Source organism: Caenorhabditis remanei, chromosome II (assembly GCF_010183535.1).
Source record: "Caenorhabditis remanei strain PX506 chromosome II, whole genome shotgun sequence".
In the NCBI taxonomy this organism is placed as follows: Eukaryota; Metazoa; Nematoda; class Chromadorea; order Rhabditida; family Rhabditidae; genus Caenorhabditis; species Caenorhabditis remanei.
Window position 1 is genome coordinate 7811474 of NC_071329.1, and position 22152 is coordinate 7833625.

Consider the following 22152-nt stretch of genomic DNA (forward strand, 5'->3'; position numbering starts at 1 on the left):
CTTTTTGTTTCACAACTATGCGATATTATTCATACATTCTCCTCCTTCCGTATCAGAATTCCTTCTGATTCATACATGGTATCTCCCAGTCTGAAAATGTTTTCTGGTGACTAACAATAGAAAAAGTTGCTGCTCTCGTGCCATTTCCAGAAAAGCTGGGGAGGTCAAAAAACCAAAAATAATCGAATTCCCAAATTTGTCTGTCTTCTTCCGTATTTTGTTTCGTTTTGCGTGGGTTGTGAGACGGCGGATAGGAATTCCGTGAAAAAGAAATGGTAGAGTCGGATGGAAAACATGTGAACATTTGTTTGGAAAGTGTTCTTTTTCTCAAATAAGACAGTGACAAGTGATGTCATCCGGAGAGAAGAAGAGCTCTTTGTATTTAGCCACCCGAAATATGTGTATACAAACAAAAAATGCTTGAGGGGTCAGTCACGTGGTTTCTGGGTTTGAACGTGAAGAGTGTCTAGAATCATCAATTCCAATTCCAACCAATCCAATAGAAGAAGAAGAAGAAGATCTCATAAATCCACCCACAAAAAGAATGAATTCAGATGAGAGAGGACATCTGAAGAAGAAGAAGTACGTCTTCATCTCAATTTTCTGCAGAAGGCGTCGAAGAAGAAGAAGAAGAGGCGCCTCACGCTTTCACACGAACGATTATTAATCATTTGTCGGCCCGTAGTGTGTATGTACGACAAGTGGAAAATGGAGAAGAAGAAAACGACGAAAATGATAAAACAATTGATGTAAGACGTTGTGTGTTCGATAGAATTCGATGGTCTCAATGGTTCTTTTTCTGCTTTTTGGCTGCTAAAGAAGACAAGCTAACATTGACTTTTTGAAGAGAGAGGGGGGCTGCACTTTTGTGTTGAGGACAGACAAAAGGAGAGAATTATTTAATTAATTGATTTTTTTTCCTCTTTGCAGCGGGTATAGGTTAGGTATAGAGTTTCAATCAGGGAACCGGAGCAGTATGCTCCGAGTAAAACACAGCTGTGAAGCAAAGTAAACTAGACAGATGTACAGAAATCTGAAAATTATAGATAGGAAGAATTTGGAGAAGAATGCTGAAAATGTTTTCAAATATATTCTGAAAGCCATACATTATCTATAGGTGCCGTATTATTAGAGTGAATTCGGTATACCACACGAGAAAAGCGACATTCATGTTTTCTAGACTGGGCCAACAAGACCTAGAAAATACTAGGCCATCTTTTCAGCACACGGCAAGCCCTACCACACAGACTGTAAAGTTGTTGATAAACAGTTCCAACTTGAACGAATAATAGTCACCTTTCATACAAAAATTCACGCTTTTCCCCACTGCAAACACACCAAAAAACACACCCGCAAGCTTTGATCCTCCAGAAAGAATTTCCGTGTTTTTCATATTTCCTTCTGCAAAAACTGTGTGTTTGTGGGTTCTTATGTGAATCGAAATTCACTTTCAGTTCTGTCACCAATATTGGAGGGACACATTCTATATTACAGGCAAATTGTACAAGTAACAGTTGTAAGCGAGAAAAAGCAGAACCAACAGTTTTGTTTTCGGTTTGAAAATGATAAAGCACGTAGTGTTGTGATGGGGATGAAAATGCAGAAAAAGGAGGAAAGAGAAGGGGGAAAAATTAAAGACAAGAAAGGAAATTAAAGAGAAAAGGAAGGATAACCCGAAGCGAAAGAGAGAGAGAGAGGAGATGAAGAGAAGGCAAAACAAGATTAAAAGTAATGGTAGATCTCTAGATCTAGATGGAAGTGGTCCATCTACGCTCACCACCTTCGATGACTGAGGTGAGTGAGATGACTGAGACGGTGCGGGCTCCGTCTTCAAGATCATCGTCGTTATCTTCGTTATCCGTGGCGTCAAAGCTTTCCCAGTTCTTTTCGATCGAGATGATTTTGAACATTGAGGAGACTTGATTCAGTGGTTCTGTCACTGCTTTCTCCTTTTTCGTGGAAAGACGACGAGCGGAGGCTGGTTCTGAGGCTGTACGAGTGGCGATGGCTGAAAAATCAGAGAATTAATTTTGAGTTTCAATTGGTCAAAGGATGCAGAATAGACCAGAAGAGTTCCAGATCTAGGTGAAAACCGAAAAGTGTCTACTCACCATCTTGATCTTGTTTCCTCTTCGACTGACGGATAACACTACGTCTCAGTGCTCCGTATCCGTTATTCTGTGGTTGTGACACTTTCTTATTGTCGTTCTCATCAACGTCTTCAGAGCTTCCACGATTACGGCTTGGCCACACAAACCATTTTGGACCGTTCTGAACCTCGATGACTTTGAAACGGAAATCACGTTTTGGGCGGATTGGCTTCACGTCGTTATTGTTATTATTGATGAGATTACTGGCGTCGAATTGACATGCAGATGAGGAGGAGGCAACTTCCATCATTTTGAAGAGAAGAGAAGATTTTGAAGTGAGTAGAGAGGAGGATACTGTAAGAATATGAATATGAGGAAGGATGTTATGAGGAAGAGATGATGATAAGAGAAGGAAGATAAACAAATAAATAAGAAAGAAGAATAAGAAAAATAAGAAACTGCAATCCAAAATGTATAAGAATGAACTCCTATATATACTGTCGAGTAAGAAAAAAGAACGCGAGAGTGCTTTGGGGTTGGCTCCTCTCTTTGGAGAGAAGAACGACTAGCAAACGGGAGAGAAGAGAAAAAAGTGGGCGGAGTCCTGGAGTGAGACAACGTCTAAACCCAGAGAGGATTAGACACATTGACGAAAGAGAAAGAAATTTTTCACAAAGTGAGACGGGGCGGGCGCTTCTACTGGCGCCAGGACGCCGCATGTGACCTCCGGTTTGTTTGTCGCCATATCACACAGGTGGGAAGAAGAGAAGGGGAGGAGTTTCAGAAACGGTTTCAGAAGGCATGGGATTCACATGGATGCATACTGTAGCTGAGAGAAAGGAGAGAAGAAGTGATTCTGATGAACTGAATTGGATATAGAGAACCACGGTAGAACGATCACGTTGGAATTTGAACCATCATAGAAGAAATGTGGTACACAGGTGGGGGAACAGGTGATAAGATGAGAAGGGATAGAAGAGAGAAGAACAGTTCTTGTTTATGAATCCAATCACCAAAAATTCCAATTCCACTCCCTATCCTTATACGTCGTCGGGTACAACTTTCTGTACTAATCAAACCGCCAACGTTATTATTGTTTTGCAACGTGTGCATCCAACGTCACACGTCTTATCATTTCTGCACTCATCCTTCTGGAGCAACAAGTTGTAATTATGCATTATAGTAGGCCAAAAACCTAAAAGTACCCTGACGGTTTTTCTTATGTCACCTGATATTTTGTATTTTCGGTTTGAGTTTTTACAGAAAACATTTACAGAAAAAGTCTAAAAGTTCAATTAATCAGAGAGACAGAAGGAAGCCATTTCTCATTTTCAGACTTGAGAATTTTTCTAGTTCGGTTGCTCATAAGAGCATGAATCAACGCCTCAGACTACTGTACTTTGTCCCGGATAGAGTGGATTCTCAAAGGCATTTTCCAATTTTCTCTTGGCTTTTAAACTTTTTTCTCTTTATTCGTTTCCCTTTTTTTCTCTCAATTTTTTCACGTGAAGAATCGCCAAGTGGAGCACAAAAAAGAGCATTTTTTGCAGAAAAGAGCACTTGCGCGGGGGTGATGTGAATAAAGGGAGTGGGAATTGGAATGGATTAATGGGGTTGAAGGGGCAAGAATAAAGAAGAGGAAAGGAATGAATGGATATCGAGAAAACGGGGAGAGTTCCTTAATTAAGGAAAACATTTGATGAGATCATGTTTTCGAGAGTCAAGAAGATATTAGAACAAGAAGAAAAACAAAAATATCAAATGGCGTAGAGGATGTGAGTCAAGTCAGAAATTCTAGATTTGTTGGATAGGTTAAATATCAAAAATTACTGTTATGGTCTGAAAGTATCGGGAACAAATAAGACTTTTCAGAATCTGCGGCTTGACTTCCAGGAGTACTGTAGGAAGCTGATAAAAATGATAAAAATGAATAATTGAGGCTTTCCCTCTTATTCATTTTTGACGAAAAAAGATTAGCAAGATTAGATTTATAAGGCAAAGCAGGTGTGATATTAACACATGAGAAAAAAGAAGAAGAAGAAAAAACAGAGAATATGAAAACAGGAATTCTCGTCTCTGGCTATTTATGCGAATTTTCAAATGTTTTCTCTCTCGGAACGATTTTGGACATTTGGTTTTTGTGGTTTTTGATATCGTACCAATTTATGTTCAACTCGAAATTTGGAAGAAGATGGAAAAGAAGGGAAAAGAATCGGGTATCTGTGAAGAGAAGATTAGAAATCAAACATTCTTAACGTCTTTTTCTTTTATCATCTACAACTTCTTCTAACACCATCTACAATTATTTGGAGGTGAGATGAGAAGAGATAGAAGAGACACAGACAAGCTAGAAAAGGGAATGTACCTAGAAATAGATACAAGGAACGTATTTTGATCAACAGGAAGAAAATAGAGGAAATTCTCGATTGTGGATTCTGAGTTCAGAATTCTCACGTGTTCCAGAAAATTCACAAGAATTCATAACGTCTTCTAGGAAGCGTGGTATAAAAAATGAGAGGCTTAGAAGTGAGGCTTACAGAAACAAAAACAAAATATCAAGAAGAGAAAAAGAAGAAGTCGTTGACAAATTCATGTGATCTCTGTTTTGAAACTGTACTGGGAAAGTGAGACGTTTCTAAACTAAACTTTCTGATTCCAGATGGAATGTTCCAGATCATGAATCCGGTCGTCAGATTCCATAGATCAAATAGAAAACAGGAAAACTTCGTTAGGAGCTCTCCATCTCCTTTTATCGAAGACCACGACACCATTTCCTCTGGTTACTGAACCTCCGAATTCTTCAGAAAAGGAATGAGAAAACCTGGAAAAAAGTCAATTTCAATTCCCATTTCCTTTTCTTGAATCGTTAACGACTTCATTCCAATACACACACTTTCCGCTTCTTCCTCCATCAAAAAGTGCGTGCTCAAATGGAAATGAGTCGGGACGAAAAGAGAGGGAATTTCCTCTTTCTCACCAAGCCAACTCTATTAAGATGACGTGTGAACGTGGGGGTATCTGAGAATAGAAGGTATCGCTAACCGGTGTGAGAACAAGAAGTAGTTCTATTTTTAAACCAGTTGATTCCGTATTTAGAATATATCATCTTCAAAGAAGAAGAGAGGAATCTTTGAAAAACATTATCAGGAGGGGCGAAGGTAGGTAGAAACTACGATGAAACAATAGATGATGTGTGACTTTTGGAATTTGAAAATAGAAAAATTCGAGAAGAAGAAGACGATTAGATCAATTATCAGACCACCAAGGGATGACCCAGGGACAAACAGAACTTTGAGAATAAAATGGGAAAGGAATCTAGAAGATCAGAAAATATTTTGGTTCAGGGCAATTTACAAACTAGATCAAGATTAGTTGGAAGAGAAGAGTGGGTCATAGGCCACGGCCTAGGCCTAATTGTAGAGTCCGTCTCTTCTCTTAGAGCCTGACCTTCCTAATCCTGGAAATCCTGGAACACACACACATTACACCAGGGTAGCCCGTCAGCACAAACAAAATTATGAAGGAGAGAAATTATAAGAAATTATGAGAAACCGAACAACAATAAAATGATATACGAAACGCACTCTCTCTCTCTCAGTGTCCTCTTCCTCCTCCTCCACACAACGCGGATTGTTTTGCGGAAAGGACGACGCGGAACGTTCGAAGAGAGAAGTGAAGAAATAGTATGGATTATGAGGAGGATCAGAAGTCATTCGATGATGGACCACACAATGAGAAGACGGAGAGATTTATTAGAAAGAGAGAAAGGTTGAGAGACGCAGAGAGAGTGGGGGACACCTGGTACTTTTAAAGAGCATATTGTTAGGGAAGACCTTTATGGGAAAGACCGTCTTCTTATGTATGCATACATTGATTGGGAGGGTCACCGATGTAATCTTTATTGGTTGCTCCGTTCGATGATCAAACTAGATTGATTATTGGTGTCCTAGAAATCAGGTCGGATTAAAGGAAGAAAATGAAAAATATTTGATGAGTAGTGAAAAGTAAACTGCATTTTTAAAGATCAAAACTTTCATGACGTGAAGAAGTAAAAATTCAGAGGGAGGGGGAAATGAAGCGAAAATTGTTTCCAGAATGGATTCTATTGTGACTGGGTAATGGGTGTGCAAAAAGTGAAATGACTCATAAATGATGGGAAAAAATGTCTGGGATTAGGACGTGGCCTAGATTCCCGAATATCCGAGAATTCTAGTCCACCAGTATTTATTTTTCTACTCGATCATCGACCGATCCGTCCAATCCAACCACTCAATACACAACAAATATGGTCTCTCACCTGTCTGGAGATGACGTGGAATATCTACAAACAACTACCGTAATACTACTCACTACAGAATTCGATCAACATTTTATATTTCGCCTCGTTTTCCTTTTAACGGCAGGCGCACCCGGGACAAGATACCAGGGTAAATAACACAAGTTAGTACCCAAAGTGCCTAGGAGAGGAAGTGAAAAGTTCGAGTTCTATTTAGGGAAATAAGATTTCAGGTTTTGTGAGTGACCTAGAATCTCCCAAGCGGAATTCTAGGCCACTTGTCGTATTTTGAACGTTTTGCTCTTCTCTTTTTGATATTTTTGATTGGAGTATTCAAAACATTTTTATCAATCACAAAATTGTTACGCTGATTTACATAATGCCGCTCTATTTCCGAATTGATTTTGAATAATCATATTATTCTTCTCTTCATTGACGTTAAACTGTCACATGCATCCACACCTCGAACATTGGAAAAACCAGAAAACATCGAACTCTTCTCAATTTTTTTCGAAGGGAACTCCTCAGAAGACGTCACCCAATAGGATCTACGTCAAAATAGAATGCGTAGATTTTTTCATTATGTCTCTGTTATGTGTGTTCATGGCAGATTAGACAGAGGAAAGGAGAAAGAAAAGGAAAAGGAACACGTCAGAAGAGAGAATAATTGTCATTTTCAATAAGAAGAACTCTCAGGGCAGCTGCTGAAAAATTGGTTTTTCAACGTGAATTTGAGCTCAAAAAACCAAATGTTGGTATGTCTGACCTCCCCTATCAAGGACACGTATCGAATTTCAATTCTAGAAAAAAGGATGGTGGGGGTGGTGAAGAAATGCACTTATCTGGTTCTCTTCGACCTTTGGAGAAGAATGAAATTGGAAAATTTGATTGCTCATTTCAAGGAAAGAGAAATGACGTGGTAGAGAGCAGATTCAGAATTCAATTAGAGCTGCTCGACCTTCTGATATTCTTTATAGTTTGACATACTCAACCCAGGTGGCCTAGAAACGAAACGTGAACTTTTGTGTGTCAAGAAGTGTTCTATTTCGATCACTTATTCTAGAAGAACCGGGTTTTGAGGCATCATGATACAAGAAGATAAGTGTCTGCGTATGAAATTTAACGTCACAAGAGAAGAAAAAAAACACAACTTTCCAGATAATCCAGATGGGATAACCTGTCATCAAATTATTTTTTGTTGTGTGTTCATAACTTCTAGAAATTTTGATGACTAGTTACCAGAACCACCGCCTACACATCCAGACGAAAAGATACAATTCGTTATTTTTCTTCTAACTTGTAGTTTTGAAAAATTGGCGTTGGTTTAAGGGAACACTAACTTAATCCTTAAAGATCTTTGGATGGGATTTTGAATAGAAAATATTTTTGAGAAAAAAAGATGTTCAAGAACATTTTTGACGGTCTAGAAGTTCAGAGCTAATGCTGTTTGGTTGTCCGGCTTATGGGACACTCTGAAACCAAGACATCTCGGAACCAGATTTATGGAATGTTCCAGTTCAAAAGTGTGCCTACTACTCCGAAGCCTTGTTTGGGCATGACACATCTAATCCTCAGCTTTGCAAAGTTTTATATTTTTCGGCTAGACAACATTTCGATAACTTTGGAATTCCAATCATTTTCTGTCGTCTCCAAGTTCAAAAACTGTTTCGATTAACTTTACACACACCACTGCCTAGCACCTATCCCCATATTCTTCTCACTTTTCTCTTTCTTCTTTTCAACTGGACATTTTTCCTTCTTCTTCTACTTCATCGTCTTCTCCACGTGAAAAAGAGAACCCACCAACCGCAATATCGAAAAAGAATGTATCTAAACACTCTCTGATTCCCATACTATCCACTTAAGTTATCTGTCGGAAAAGTGTGAAAAAGGGAGATGGTCGGGTGCGCGGTGTACTCAAATAATTCCTTATGTCTATCAATATGAGATAGTATTGATCTACGAGAGACTCTAGAGATCATGAGAAAATTCTGCAAAAAAAAATACAGTCGTCACTTCAGAATCCGTATTTTGGTCTGGTCGTAGTAGCCAATGGACACATGGAGGGGACAAGAAGAAGAAGAAGATAACAAAGAGTTTTTATGGAGAATTGACATCACTATTTTTGTTTCGAAGTGAGAAGAAAAGGATACGGAAATGTAGACGTGGGGTGATTCTGATGACGTGGCAAGAATACAGATCTACAGGAAATCGTAGTTTCGATTTGAGAATTGGAGGAAGAGAAGATAAACTTCACATTTCACTGATCCGGCAGATTCAAATACTGTTGTTAGGCAATCTTAATGAAAATGAAAGGGATTGAGGGGTCTCAACTTAATTTTTGAGCCCGAAATTCCAAAAATAGTGAGCTCTCTGGGTTCATCTGACCTCTATCAAAGTTGAATATCAAATTTCAATTCTTGAAATTTGGGGTGGTGAAGAGATGTCTGGTTCTATTTTAGCTTTTAGATAGAACAGAATGGGAAAATTTTTTCAGATTTCGTTGGTATATTTTTGTCAGGGTCTTACTGTAACCTAGAGCCCAAAAGAGTCAAAAATGGGCTCCCGAAGAGATTCTTAGCCTTCCTAACATTATATCATAGACTCCCGACTTACGTTTCCAAAAATAGAAATTCTGCCACCACCGTTGTACTTCGAACCCCATTCCAATCCCCTTTATATCCCCCATTTCCATAACCAGATATCCCTAAACTTTCAACTTTGTCATCTGTCACCTGCTACCTTCCTATGAATCCTCCGATTACTCATTTTCCCTTTCTTTCAGTATTTCACAAAAAAAGTGACGAAGTTTAATCTTCTACCAAAATAATGACAGACGATTCTCGATTCAAAATACTCTCAAATTGTCGGGAACAACAAGACCGTAAACATATGGGGGGAAATCAGATGTCGTTGACACAAGTTCAAACTTTGCGAGTGACAAATCGAAGAACATTGAACATCGGAAGTCGTGATGACAGGGGAATCCCCCGAAGATGGTCTATTTATGATGTCTAGAGTTAGTGAATGACAGAGATCTGAAATTATAGGAAAACATGATCATGAGGAGAATCCTACTGTATTTGGCTGGAAAATATTTACACGCAGTATTCCGAGGCCTGACGAACCGATAAAGACCTTCTCAGATGCACGTGAAATTCTTTGTAGAATCAGTCTAGAACAAGTTTGAAACCGAAAACATACAGTATTCGATCTTCAAAGATGTATTATTTTCCTACTGTACCTGCAGACTACAAAAGAGCAACCAACCTTTGCTCTTTTTCATCCAAAGAGCACACAGGTTTACTCAAATTAACAAGATGTTTGTTTGTTTGTTAGCAATCATGAAATTGCAAACAAATAGTGTCAAACAATTTTTGAAAAAGCTGAGAAAAAAACGTTTTGCAACAAAAATAGTAGCTAAAAGCGGAGCTCTGGGTGAACTCCGCAGAGGGAAACCTGCACGTAACCTAACCTAGAAACGGAAAGAGACAGAGAAAGACAGAGCACAGTTTCATTTGTCAAACAATATATTTGTCGCGGAAGAAACGATGAACAGAGTTCGAAGGTTGTGAGTTTGTGTGTGTGCAAATTATATGTACATACGGGAGGAAACTGGATTCAGAAGGAGAAGAAATGGGGAGGTAGAACCTATACTAACAACTTAATCAAAAGAAAAGAGAATCATGCTAACTTGACTTTTTAAGAAAAGAGAAAAATTTTAAAAAGTCATGTATCTTTTGCAATTGTACGCAAATTTCTAATTGGGGAGCAAACGGAGCCTGAATTAGATTAGAAGGAAGAATAGGGCGAGGGGCGATGTTCTGGAAAAGGGACCGGAAACTGAAAGATGGAATTCTCGACAATATCTTGAATCCGTTATTCTAGAGGCCCTGGCCCTACTGTAGACTGACCTACTGCCACCGCGTGCTCAGAAGAAACAAAACATAATAATAAGCCCTTTTCTTCTAGGTATGTATAAAAAACCACTAACCAAACATAATAATTCTTATTTTTCCCCTGATTCTCAATTCGTATAGTTGTACTCCCCACCCTTTCCCTCCTAACTAGAATCCGTCTATCTGTTCTGTATCTCTTCTTGATACCCTTCTTCCAACTAGACAAACAAAATAACAAATATACTTGAAAAATGGCTGCGTTACAAATGAGTATATTCATACTATAGTATGCAGAATTGAGAAAAAACGAACAGAAAAAAAATAAATAAAATGTCGAAAAAGAATGGAAATCTCTGAGTCATGAGAGTTGCAGAAATGAGTCACGGATTGATGAAAAATGAACGGAGAAGTGGGAAGAATGATTGATTGATAAGAGATTTTTGAATCTGAATCACTCTTTGTACACTTGATCATTTTATTCTGAACTTTAAAACATTGGAAAATGGGGTTTCCTCAGTATTTTTTTGGGGATCTGACCAAAAATAAAAACATTGTCCGAAGCTCTTGTTTTAGGACCAATTTCTGGTCCCACCCCCACTTCAGTTCCCAAATATCTCAGCATCTTGAGGTCAGTACATTCATGTTTTCCTAGAATTGCAGTAGCTCAGCCGGAAGGAAAAAGTAATACTATTTTCTCGTAAATAAGGCGCCTGGAAGAAGAAAAAGAAAAAACGACAGAAGCATCGTCCAGAAATTTATATAGTGTCCGTCCGTCTGATGGACGGCGACACTGGGAAGAAAAAAAGAAGAAAGATGGAATGGCAAAACAAAAGGGTGCAAGCTGTATAAATGGGGGCCAACGGAAAACAGAAAATGGGGTCAAAGAAACTAGAAATTTAGATTTGGAAAATGGACGGAAGGACAACTATTTTTTTTGGAGAAGTTTTCTAGATAACAGAGGGAAACGCCCGAGTAGGGAATTCAGAGTTCGAGGTAAGGGTGTGGTGGAAGTGTTCTAGGATTGGGAATCACGAATATCTGGAATTCCATAACGATTATTAGTTGGCGGGTTACTGGAACTATGGAAGAAGAAACCATTTTTAAGACCATGCAGCTCAAACGTTAAAATCGAAGAATTCTGTTCTTTATTTTAAGTCAAACTTATTCAAATATTTACCAAAAATGATTTTTTTCAGTCACATAAATAATGAATTTTCAATTTCAAAAATGACGAACTTTTCTCTCTTTTTATCACCCCCATTAGGCACTTCTTTTGTTGATTCTGACCACAAATAGATGACCAAACTGGTTCACTTTTTCTTCCTTTTTTCTTCTTTTTTTCAGTTTCTTTTATCAATTCAAACTTCACCAAATGGTCGACGAACTGAGACATTAAACTCATGTCAATATTTCAGACTGTTTGAAAAAAGAATAATAGCATCACAATTTGATTTTTATGACTTTTAAAAGTTTGTGTATTTATTTGTCCGTGGTTTGTTATGAGAATGTATTATGTTACGGAATGGAATATCAAGTGTCATTAGACAAACTTTTTGATGACGTAGAGAGGATTGACACGTGGAGAATCATGTGGATTCACATTGAGAGTCATTTGAAAACGTTTGATTACTGTCACTCCATTGTTATAAACACCAGAGCTTGAAAAATTGAAACTACCGTACTCCTGTTTTTTGAGAATTTCCTCTTCTTTCTTTTTTTGAAAATCTCATTTCCAGCCATTGCGTCAAGAACTCTGACCACCTATTTAAAGGTAATTTTAGCCGTGTCTTGTTTCTGGTGGGCTACTTCATCTTGTTCTTTTTCTATTTCCTTATTTTCTTTTTTCTCAATGTTAAGTTCTTAGGATTCTTTTTCTTCTAACCCAGTAAAAACACAAACAAAAACTGAGAGAGCCCATCTTCTTTCTGTCTTTCGAAGCTCAACACAACAACACAAACTAATTTCGTTTTCCAGTTTTGCCTCTTCTTCTTCTTTTTTCATTACGAATTCATTCCGACGCCGTCAGAAACGGAGAAGAAGGCGGAAAGAAGCAGAAGAAGAGTAGTACCCATAAATTGGTACTAGAATAATGGTATTGCGAAACAGAGAAAGAGAGAGAATCTCCCAGAATGGGTTTGGGATGAGAAGAATTTGCAAAAAGAGCAAGAGCTCTCGTAAGAAGACAACAGATATAGGGCGTAATCGAGAATTGAATTGACATTTCAATTGGTTTTCTATTCTGAAAAGAGAAAAACGACGAGGAGGACCAGTTTGCAAAATGGGATGAATAATGGGAGGAATTTGATAGTGGTCAAGTGAAAAAGAGGGATCCCGGAAGTTTTGTGTTTTGGTTGAGATTCAGGTGAGATGCGTCGGTGAGAGGGCTCTCTCAGGATGAATCCAGGGACTCTGATTATTGATTTCGTCCAAGTGGCGAATACTGGAAACTACCAAGACTAGATTGACACCATTTTCTTGATCTTGTCCTGATTCAGGTCACAACCCAGACAGACGAAATCAAATATGATCCCTAAAGCTATGATCCAGCGATGACTAACTTTCGAATCTAATAATAAAGACAAACAAACGAGGACATGGTCTAATTCAAAGCGATGTTGTTCTTTGAAGAAATAGAAATAGAAAAAACAGTAAGAAAAAGCAGACGCAGAGAAAAAAGAGAGGAAAAAATAAATCAACAATGCAATACAACGACTCTGAGTCATTGAGTTAAAGAAATAATTAAAAATTCTCGAAAGTTGAAAATAGAGAGCTGGAAGTGAAGGGATCAAAACGTTTGATTGCAAGTGAGCTCTACTGATAGTCCCAAAAATCTCTAGTTGGAGCACTAAAGTCTCACTTGTGTGCTCTAATTATGACATTTGAAACTAAAGGTGCAGACACTGCATTATTTTACAAACACGTAGCTGAAAGAACAAATTTGATAATTCGAAATCTTCATCGAAATTTCAAAAAACGGTGAATGATCCTTCGAGTTCTTCACTTTTATACTACATTATCCACCCGTTCACAATAATATTGACATGTCTATGATGTCTTTCTAATTAAACTACTCCGATCACCTCATTTTTCAGTCTCTCGAATCCCAAACACCAGCCCTATGACCCCGCTGGATTTCCACCAGATCCACGTGGTTGATCCCATAGAATGTTTACATAGATTTTGCACCATCCAAACCCTTTCATAAACATTCCCATTCTCATTCCGATCTGCGAATGTTTGCAGAAATCCAAAACTCAAAACTCAGTAACCACAAGGTGTGGGATTCTGGGATCTGGAGTCCAAGAATATTGAGTTTCAAGAGGGGTTTTTATTGCTTATTGTCCTTCCCAAAATAAAAAGAAATTCCCGAATTCTGGACTGAAAACGTCACGAACTGAATGAGGAAAACAATGACGTCATCATCAATTGACGGACATCTCCCAACTCGAATAATGACATTAAATGCGTGGTGCAAAAGAGGGAGCACAGATTTCCCCAAAATTTTCTGCAGAGTCTTCGAGGCAGGAAAAATGAAAAAGTCGACGTAACACGACCAAAAACTTATGAGTTTCGTGACGAAACAGTGTCTGCTTTTCTCTTTTTTTTGCATTTTGACCTCGTTCTTTCGGGAAAAAAAGGTTTCACGGAAAACTGATAAAAGAAGGTTGCAGATGCTGATAAAAGAGAGTTATCATCCACTACGTACGGTTCTTCCGGAAGAAAATGACGAAATATTCCAGTGGTTATTTTGTGGTTTACAAAGAACACAATTACAACAGAAAATCCATGAGAAGAGGGGCGGAATAATGAGTTTGTTAGGGAAAGAGAAAATGGGAAATTACTTGAGGGAAGACTCGAAATGAAACTAAGAGAGGAGACAATTACAACGAACTTTCGGGTTTCTGTTTCTGTTTTTTCTCGGAAAATTAAAAGAAGAGAAGAAGAATGGAAGATAGAAAGAAAAAGTTTGTCTAGACTGGGGACGACAGAGTTTTTAGAGAATGGGTCAGTTAAAACTGGAATAAATTACTAGGAACGATAAAATTATATTCTCAAAACGGGTTAGAAGGGAAGTTGGTCTCTTTCGAAGTTATAATATAATCTTAGAATCTAGACAACCTGTCGCTGGATTCTCAAATTGAGCACAAACATGTAAATAGTTCTGAAACTCGGCCTACATATGTGTCCAGATATCCAGATATCTGCAATCTAGGTTCAACCGATAATAGCTATTAAAATGTGAACATCTCTACTCTATTAGGAGTGGTTTCATGAAATCAGATATTCTGAATTGAAATAAAATCATTAGTGCATACAATCCTGTAATTCCAGAAATAACCTACATTACTATCAAAATTGGAATTCTTGAATTACTGGGAAATTTGAAAAACCCAAGCTTGATTAATAACCAGACTTGTAAAAGTCGACCTGGATCCAAAAGTGGCTGCTCATTTTTTACATAATTTTTTGAAAATTTTCGAAAATGTAGAGTAAAAGTGGATAAATTAGCATGAATATTCCCCTCTTTGATGGAATTTTGAATGTTCAGTAGAAAGGTATGCTTTTTTTCAAAAAAATATTTTTAATTTCAAAAAAAAAATTCAAGATTTTTCAAAACGGGCCGAGCGGGCCGGTCCGGGATAAGTCAGATAATAACCATCATTTCCATTCTCATCACAATCCAGATTCTCAAATTTTCTCCGAGTCTTCTCCCCAGCCCCAATTTCCTCCCAAAAGTTCATTCAAACTGTACTATTCCCTCCTACTCGTCGTCCACTTTCCACCAAAAAATATCCACCGTAAACATTTTTTGTTTTCCAGAACTTTTCTTCTTAAGGTACGCCACCTGTACACACGGAAAAAAAAATAAGATCGAAAATGAATGAGAAAATATTTTCGACAACACATAAGGAGAAAACGAACTTTCCGAGCCATAGGAACATGAAGAGAGAATTTTCGGGAATTTTTTAGGGGTGAATACGAGAGATGCGACGGAATGAAAAATTAATGGGAAAGGAGTAGAAAAAGAAAAGGAAGATTGGGAAAAAGAGCAAGGAATATCTCAGAAAGGAAAGAATTGAAAGGAAAAGTTGTTAGGATTGTCTGCAATTGGATGGATATTTAGGAGAATCTCCGTGTTGGGAAGGAGTCCTACAATTTCCAAAATTTCCAGAATGAAAAAATTTCTTCTAGATATCCCCAACCAGTTAGACCTACCTAGTCAATCATTTTTACGTCCACATCCAGTTCAAATACGAAAGCTGGAAACCAGGTTAACTTTGCAGAGAAACAGTTTTAAATCTTCAAATATATATCGAACTCTCTGCTAAATTTGTTTCAAAAGCAAATCCAAAACTGTGTATTTCCGTTCACTCCTGGATTCCTCCTCTCCCGTTTTCACTTCTTTTTTTTTCTCCTTTTCCGATTTTTTCAAATCCCCATAAATGTGCAAATATTGACAGAAAAGACGACTCACTTCCACCGGAAAAGGGAACACGTTGTCGAGTTTTGTTGCGTGTCTCTACGTGCGTCAGATATTGGCAACAAGGCCCGTTTCTGCTGATGCATCATGTGTGTATTTGGTTGAAAAAGAACTGGCAACACGGAAAAGAATATATATGAGTCAAAAAGATGGAGTGTTTGGAATTTTAGATTTTCCCCGTGGAGGTGTGGTAAATATTTTGGAGAAGAATTTTGGAGGAAGTTGCGAAAAATTGTTGAATTTCGGAAAAGGAATAATCAAGATAGAAATCTATAGGGTTTTTCAGAAAATTTACTAAAACCATACAAAATCAAATTGGGAGAATTCAAATGTACCGTAACATAAGAAACTTCGGGAATACTCGGCAGATTTCAGTCAAATTTGGTTGAAATTTCTAACTATAAGTATACGTGTTTCAAATTTAAAAAATTTGAACTATCGGAATCTGAAAATGAAAATGTTGCAGTTTTAAGAGATTTCAGATCTAACTATTCAAAAATAAAAAAGCGACATTCAGCCAACTTGAGGTGAAAGTTTCAGAGTTCAGAGCTGTCCACAAGCTCTCATTAAAAAAGAATCTGAATTTGAATCAATCCAACAAACATGCCAGAACATTGGGTGCTAGATAGTTCTAAAACTTACCTAGATCACTTCAAAACTGAGATATCTTAAAACTAAGGAAAACTATAACGAATATTCAAAAATTCCAAAATACCTGACTGCTGAAACCGTCGAAAACTAACCACTAGCATCAGTAAAAAATAGGAAAATCTACCAGGCAACTAAACTTTTCGAACTATTTATTCAAATTTTATACTTTGCCAGTTCTATTTTTGTTTTTGTTTTCCTCAGAATCTTCTCCACTCTTCTTTTCTGTCCCACATATTCATATACTTTGCTACCAAAACAGTAGCCTACACATTCATAAATCATTATCATCAATGTATTGTACTTTGTCATTCTCTCCTGATTCTCCCTCTCTCCTGTTCTACCGTATTGGTTAATTGCTTCTCATCATTTCGTAACTCAATGCAATCAATAACTCTTCTTCATATTATTCTGCCACCATTGAACTCTTCTAGAATCATCTTTCCCAGCAAACAACTCACTTCTTATCACTCGTTTCTCATGACCCCATTACCACGTAGACCCCTCTCAAACCCAATGTTCCAATGATCGGTAGTAGTTTCAGGCACGAGGATTCACATCACAGTTTCAGCCATAAATGCAACATTACATAATACCATCTGGCGCCTTCTTTCTTATCAAAATATGGCATGGCGCCAAGAAAGAGAGCACAATCACATGTGTGCGGTAAGAGTCTAGCGGTCAAGTTCAAGGTGATTCCCGCTGTTTTGAATTGAGAAAAATGGGGGTGTCATGTGAATTAAACAATGACAATAAACCAGAGGAATTATGACAAAAAGTTAAGAAATTAATGAGTTGAAAAAATGAAAAAAAAAACCAAGCGAGAGATCAAATTGAGTCACGTCTCGTTTTTCACAAACAATCTTAGAGTGAAAAAAAGAAAAGAACAGGTGTTATGCGTGTGTATTTGTTTGCAGAAAGGGTTCGGCCAAAGTGCACAATGGGGTAATCGGAAGAGAAAATGACGTGAATCAGGGAAAAGGTGATGAAAGTGATGAATTCTGAGATGCTGGACAATCAGGATTAGAGATGTTTCCAAAAATAGAGGTCAAAATAGGTCAGCACTGATTTTCATATCTCTAATTTCCATTTTTCAGCTCGTTTCCACCTGTCAAGCTTTTCTTTTCATTGGTTCAGTTATTTTTGGAAATCAAACTATTTCGCATGACATTCTTCCAATCAGAGATCTGACAAACATTAAAAATTTGCTGAGGGCTCAAAGTTTTTGTGAACCTGAAAACCTAAGACTGTCCCTAGAAAAAGTTGGAGGGAATAGACTAACTTCGAGATTAAATCATCTATGCTTTGGTAACGTTTCCATAGACTGGGCTCTATTACAGTTGGACCGTTTTACAAATCAAGAACGTTTCATTGTTTTTGGATGGTAAATTCTTAACTATTCAATGATAACTTTTTTTTCAATAATTTCGAATATCAATATCAATTTTTCGCGAGTTTATAAAAAAGAGTATTTGTCATCAATCTTCTCCAAATCTAACCTCTCCACGTGGAATCTTCAGATTTTATCATCGAAATGATGACAAATCGATTGGTACTTAAGCCGAGCAAATCGTCAGTTTGAACAAGATCCAATAGATCCAATCCAACCAACCGAAGCCAGCATGAACGCCATCTACACTGCCGTCCTTGTCGCCTCCACTCTTGCCTACACTGCCGTTGCATGGATCGGACTCTCCATCGACACTGCCAACGAGGATCTCCTCTAATGTGGTCAAAATCGTCGTCCCCCTCTGGCTGGAAACAACACTATCAACCGTTCCATGGGGAACTTTATGTTAAATTTTTGTAATGAGAGAAATCAATGAAATGTTTATTAGAAATTGTGTGATATTTTAGTTTGAAATTAGAGATATCCACATGTTTAAGGGAGTTTCCTAAAAGTTCAGGTTATCAATTGCTGACATTTCTTTTCTGCAACAATATCAAAAGTATGTTCTTTTTCTGGAATAATTTGCAGAAAGGCGATCAACATCTCCGGTTTTCTTTATTTGAACTTATGCATGTTTGCTTCTCATAACTGCTTCTTTCCGTCGTTTTCAGCTTTTCTTTGACGTATGTCTCTGTCTTCAACACGTAAACATGACATGGGTCAGACTCTGTCAATCATAACCTCTTGTCATAAAATTCCAGACATTTCTGTCCATGATCTCTGTTCTGTTTTTTTTTCGTCTGTTTACGAGTTCAAACGGACATTTTTTTATTGTCTCGAATATCAATATTAACCTTTTCTCTCTCCGTGTTATCAGCTGCTCTCAAGAGAAGTCTCTTCCCGGTTTTTCCCACATGATCACACGAGTCAGGAGGGGATCTCCCCGTTTGTGTGTCGTCGACACATGGGGGTTCAGACGTAGTTCTTCTCAGTTTTTACACTGATAAAGAAAGATAAGAGAGCAACTTTTTTGTGTTTGTTTGCTTCTTTTTTTGCCCTCCAAATGTTTATTACGTTTCATTCAATGCTGTAATCGTAGAGGTCATGCGGCTGGAGTGTATTGAATAAGAAGATGATAGAAGACGGGTGAAGGGTGAATGGCAACAACAAAGTGATATGGAAAATAAATTGAACTTGAAGAAGAGAGGGGTTCCGGGTATTAAGTTTGGGGGGAATGGAGCAAAAAACATGATTATAAGTGTTTACAAAGGCATTGTTGCGGCTGGAATTATTATATTTTGGTTTTAGCCACTACAAAGCAACTGCAGACAATCACTTCGATACTGGGGCATAGTTTCCAAAGGAATTTTCCGTTTTCGAGAGAGTCATTGGTTTCAAAACTCGGATTGGGATTTCGATAATTGAGCTAAGAGAAATGTCGTCTGAAAAAGATTTCCGATTTGAAAACTTGTTATTCAGTTGTCGTAGCCGACAAGAGTAAACCGTATTAAACAATTTCTGAAATGGTGCACTTATGAAGAATATCTAAAAATCTGAAAATGTCTCCTTAGAACTCAAAAAACTCCAATCTGTTTACCATTCTTTTTCAAAGATCTCCTCCTGCAATCAGGAAGTGTGTGGTGAGATGTTTTGCTGTCAAAACGCAATAAAAAATTGACAATTGGTAATTCGAGGAGATATCCTCTCATCGATGTTCGATCTACTGGAATTAGAGTTTGTTGAATGGGAACATCTGATGCAATTTTCACCTGACAGATTTTGATTGGGAGTGGTGTGATGTTTTGATTAAAAAGAAGAAAAGAATGAAACGGAAATACATGTTTACTGAAAGGTTAATGAACAATATTTTGGAGATTTTTGCAGAATTCGAAAACCCAAAAAACTATTATATGGGAACAATACTTCCGTGAGTTTCAAGTTAGGAATTCTACGTGAACAGAATACAATGAAACCAGAACTACAGTATAATGGAAAGAATATGACTTTAGAGCTTCTATTTTCCATTTCAATCACTCGTCTCCAAAATGGATTCTTCTGGTCCGCCGTATGATAAGTGGGATTCTAAAGTTGGTTTTTCACATGATTCAATTTCACCGTACAAAATTTCAGCTCGGTGCTAACTCGTCGAATCAGATAGATCAACAAGCCAAAAAAATCGTCAATAATTTGTTAACTGGTAATCAAAATACTACACTTACCGGTGCTTAGATTCTTTCAAATTCCGAGAATTACTTTTCTTTTTTCAGATGGAAAATCGAACAACTCAAGTGGTCAACCTCAACACACAGACTGCTCCAACTTCAGTTGAAAAGCTGACCGTTTTTATTTTCAAATAAATAATTATGACTGACACTCTCATAACGGGAATCCTGTATACTTGTCTTGTCTAGACTTGCCACGTCATCAAGTAGTAGTTTTCCTCTCTGAAAAACTGGATCGACGGCTACAGTACACCTACACAACACTGGAAAACGGACACATTCAAAGCACGAAAAGACCAATTTGCACTTTAAAGAATTCCCTTTTGCAGGCGACCAAAAATCTAATATTTCCTGTATAAGCTATTCAACATATCAAACTACACAGCCTGAACACACATATATTTTCTCATTTCCCTATTCCGGTCATGACGTTTTTTAAAAGTGTCATTTCATTCGAATTTTCACTCTTTTTCTCTCTCATCTCCTTTCGCGCGGAAGCTCAATTTCCTGAACACCCGCACGGGAAAGCAATAAAAAATGAAGCTTGTGTTTATTTGTTTCTCCCCTCGAAGTGCTCTCCTTTTTCGCACCAAGACCCACCAGAGTCCACCAGAAGAAGAGGTGGAGTCATTGAAATATATCCGGAAAGCGATGGGTGAAGTGTCGAAAATGTATAAAATGGGAAACATGTGAAGTGAACGAGTCGGCTTTTGAAGTGAGTGGGGAATACGAATAGGTTCGATTCGAATTGAATTCTGTTGAGTTGGAGAAGAAGAGAAATGACAATGTGGATTTTTGTGTTTTTGGCGATACCAATGGTTTCTGGTGAGGTAAGTTCCAGGTTTAATTGCTTTTTTAAAATGTAAACAAATGTCATATTGATGTTACTTTTTGAGAACAAAGAGATATTATAGTTTTGAGATATTCAATCTCTAAAACTCTGTCGAAAAATCTATTTCTGTAGTTTCCCAAACCTTTTGTATTTTAGTACATAAATAGCGAGAAAAAAAAACGATTTTCAACATTTCTCTAATTCATATTCCTCCTTTTCCATTTTCTAGCTCTTCCCACTAACTCAAGTCAGCCGAGTCCGTCGTCAATGTTGTGGAGGTTCCAGTAATTCTTGTTGTTCCTCATCTTCCTCAAACTCCTACTGTATTCCTGTTTGCATGGCACAGTGCCAATCTTCATGCACCACACCAATCTGCCAGCAACAGTGTGGAAATCAGTGAGTCTTATGCTAACATAAGAAATGTTCAACTTTACAAGCTTTTTCAGATGCAACCAACAATGTGGAATCATCTCCATATCCTCCGGTCCGTCTTGCTCATCATGTCAATCCGCTTGCTCTTCCGCATGCACAACTCCTTCTTGCATTCGTACCTGTCAAACCAATTCCTGCTCATCTCTTTGTGGTTCCGTATCGAACTCATGCACATCTCGTTGCAATAATCAGTGTCTTCAAATCTGCACGACTCCATCTTGCTCCAATACTTGCTCAAACTCCTGCTCAAACGCTTGCTCAAATGGAGGAAGCCAGCCAATCGTAATCGTGATTCCATCGAGTGGAAGAAATTGTCAGAACACGTGTCAAAATGTGAGTCTTTTTTGTAGAGTGGAATTTATTTTGAGTTCTCTAGCAATGTTCATCCGCCTGTACAACTACAACATGCCGTCAAACTTGTCAGAATACTTGTCTTGGATCTTGTAATTCTTGTTCCAGTGGATCTTGCAACAGTAGTAATACCAATAATTTAGTAGTAGTGGTAAGACACATAAACTGACAAATTCACCTAAATTTAATTATTTGAGACTCCATGTGAGCGTTCCTGTAACAGTGGCTGCCGTTCCACATGTTCATCAACATCTTCTCTGAACGTCTGCATTCCAGCATGTCAACAAACATGTCGATCCACATGTAACACTGCTAGAACATTAGTAGTTCCTTGTCAATCAGGAACTTCTGGAAGTTCGTGTTCCTGCTCATCTGGTTACTCAACTTGCGGTTCACAATGTTGTCGTGTTTAAACAATTCATCTCAAATAATCCTCATATGTATGCATGTTTCATATTTAAAGGATTTTCTTGTAGAAAATCGAGACACACACATAAACATTCCTTCTTCATACCTCCATGTTTTTCTAT

The 22152-nt window shown here is 37.8% G+C and overlaps 3 protein-coding genes across 3 annotated transcripts; 1 reads left to right on the plus strand and 2 right to left on the minus strand.

Annotated features, from left to right (window-relative positions):
* Positions 1–1748: 1748 nt before the first annotated feature.
* GCK72_005197 (uncharacterized protein) lies at positions 1749–2400 on the minus strand (the record flags this gene model as incomplete). The annotated part of the gene is made up of 2 exons (XM_003117129.2): positions 1749–2008; positions 2112–2400. The coding sequence occupies 2 exons, from the start codon at positions 2398–2400 to the stop codon at positions 1749–1751; spliced, it is 549 nt and encodes a 182-aa protein (XP_003117177.1).
* A 14572-nt stretch (positions 2401–16972) lies between these two features.
* On the plus strand, positions 16973–18122 carry GCK72_005198 (uncharacterized protein; the record flags this gene model as incomplete). Its single annotated transcript, XM_053725079.1, has 2 exons — positions 16973–17061; positions 17957–18122. The coding sequence occupies 2 exons, from the start codon at positions 16973–16975 to the stop codon at positions 18120–18122; spliced, it is 255 nt and encodes an 84-aa protein (XP_053589273.1).
* Positions 17952–21569, minus strand: GCK72_005199 (uncharacterized protein; the record flags this gene model as incomplete). Its single annotated transcript, XM_053725080.1, has 2 exons — positions 17952–18150; positions 21391–21569. 2 exons carry the CDS (start codon positions 21567–21569, stop codon positions 17952–17954), a joined length of 378 nt encoding a protein of 125 aa, XP_053589274.1.
* Positions 21570–22152: the final 583 nt, after the last annotated feature.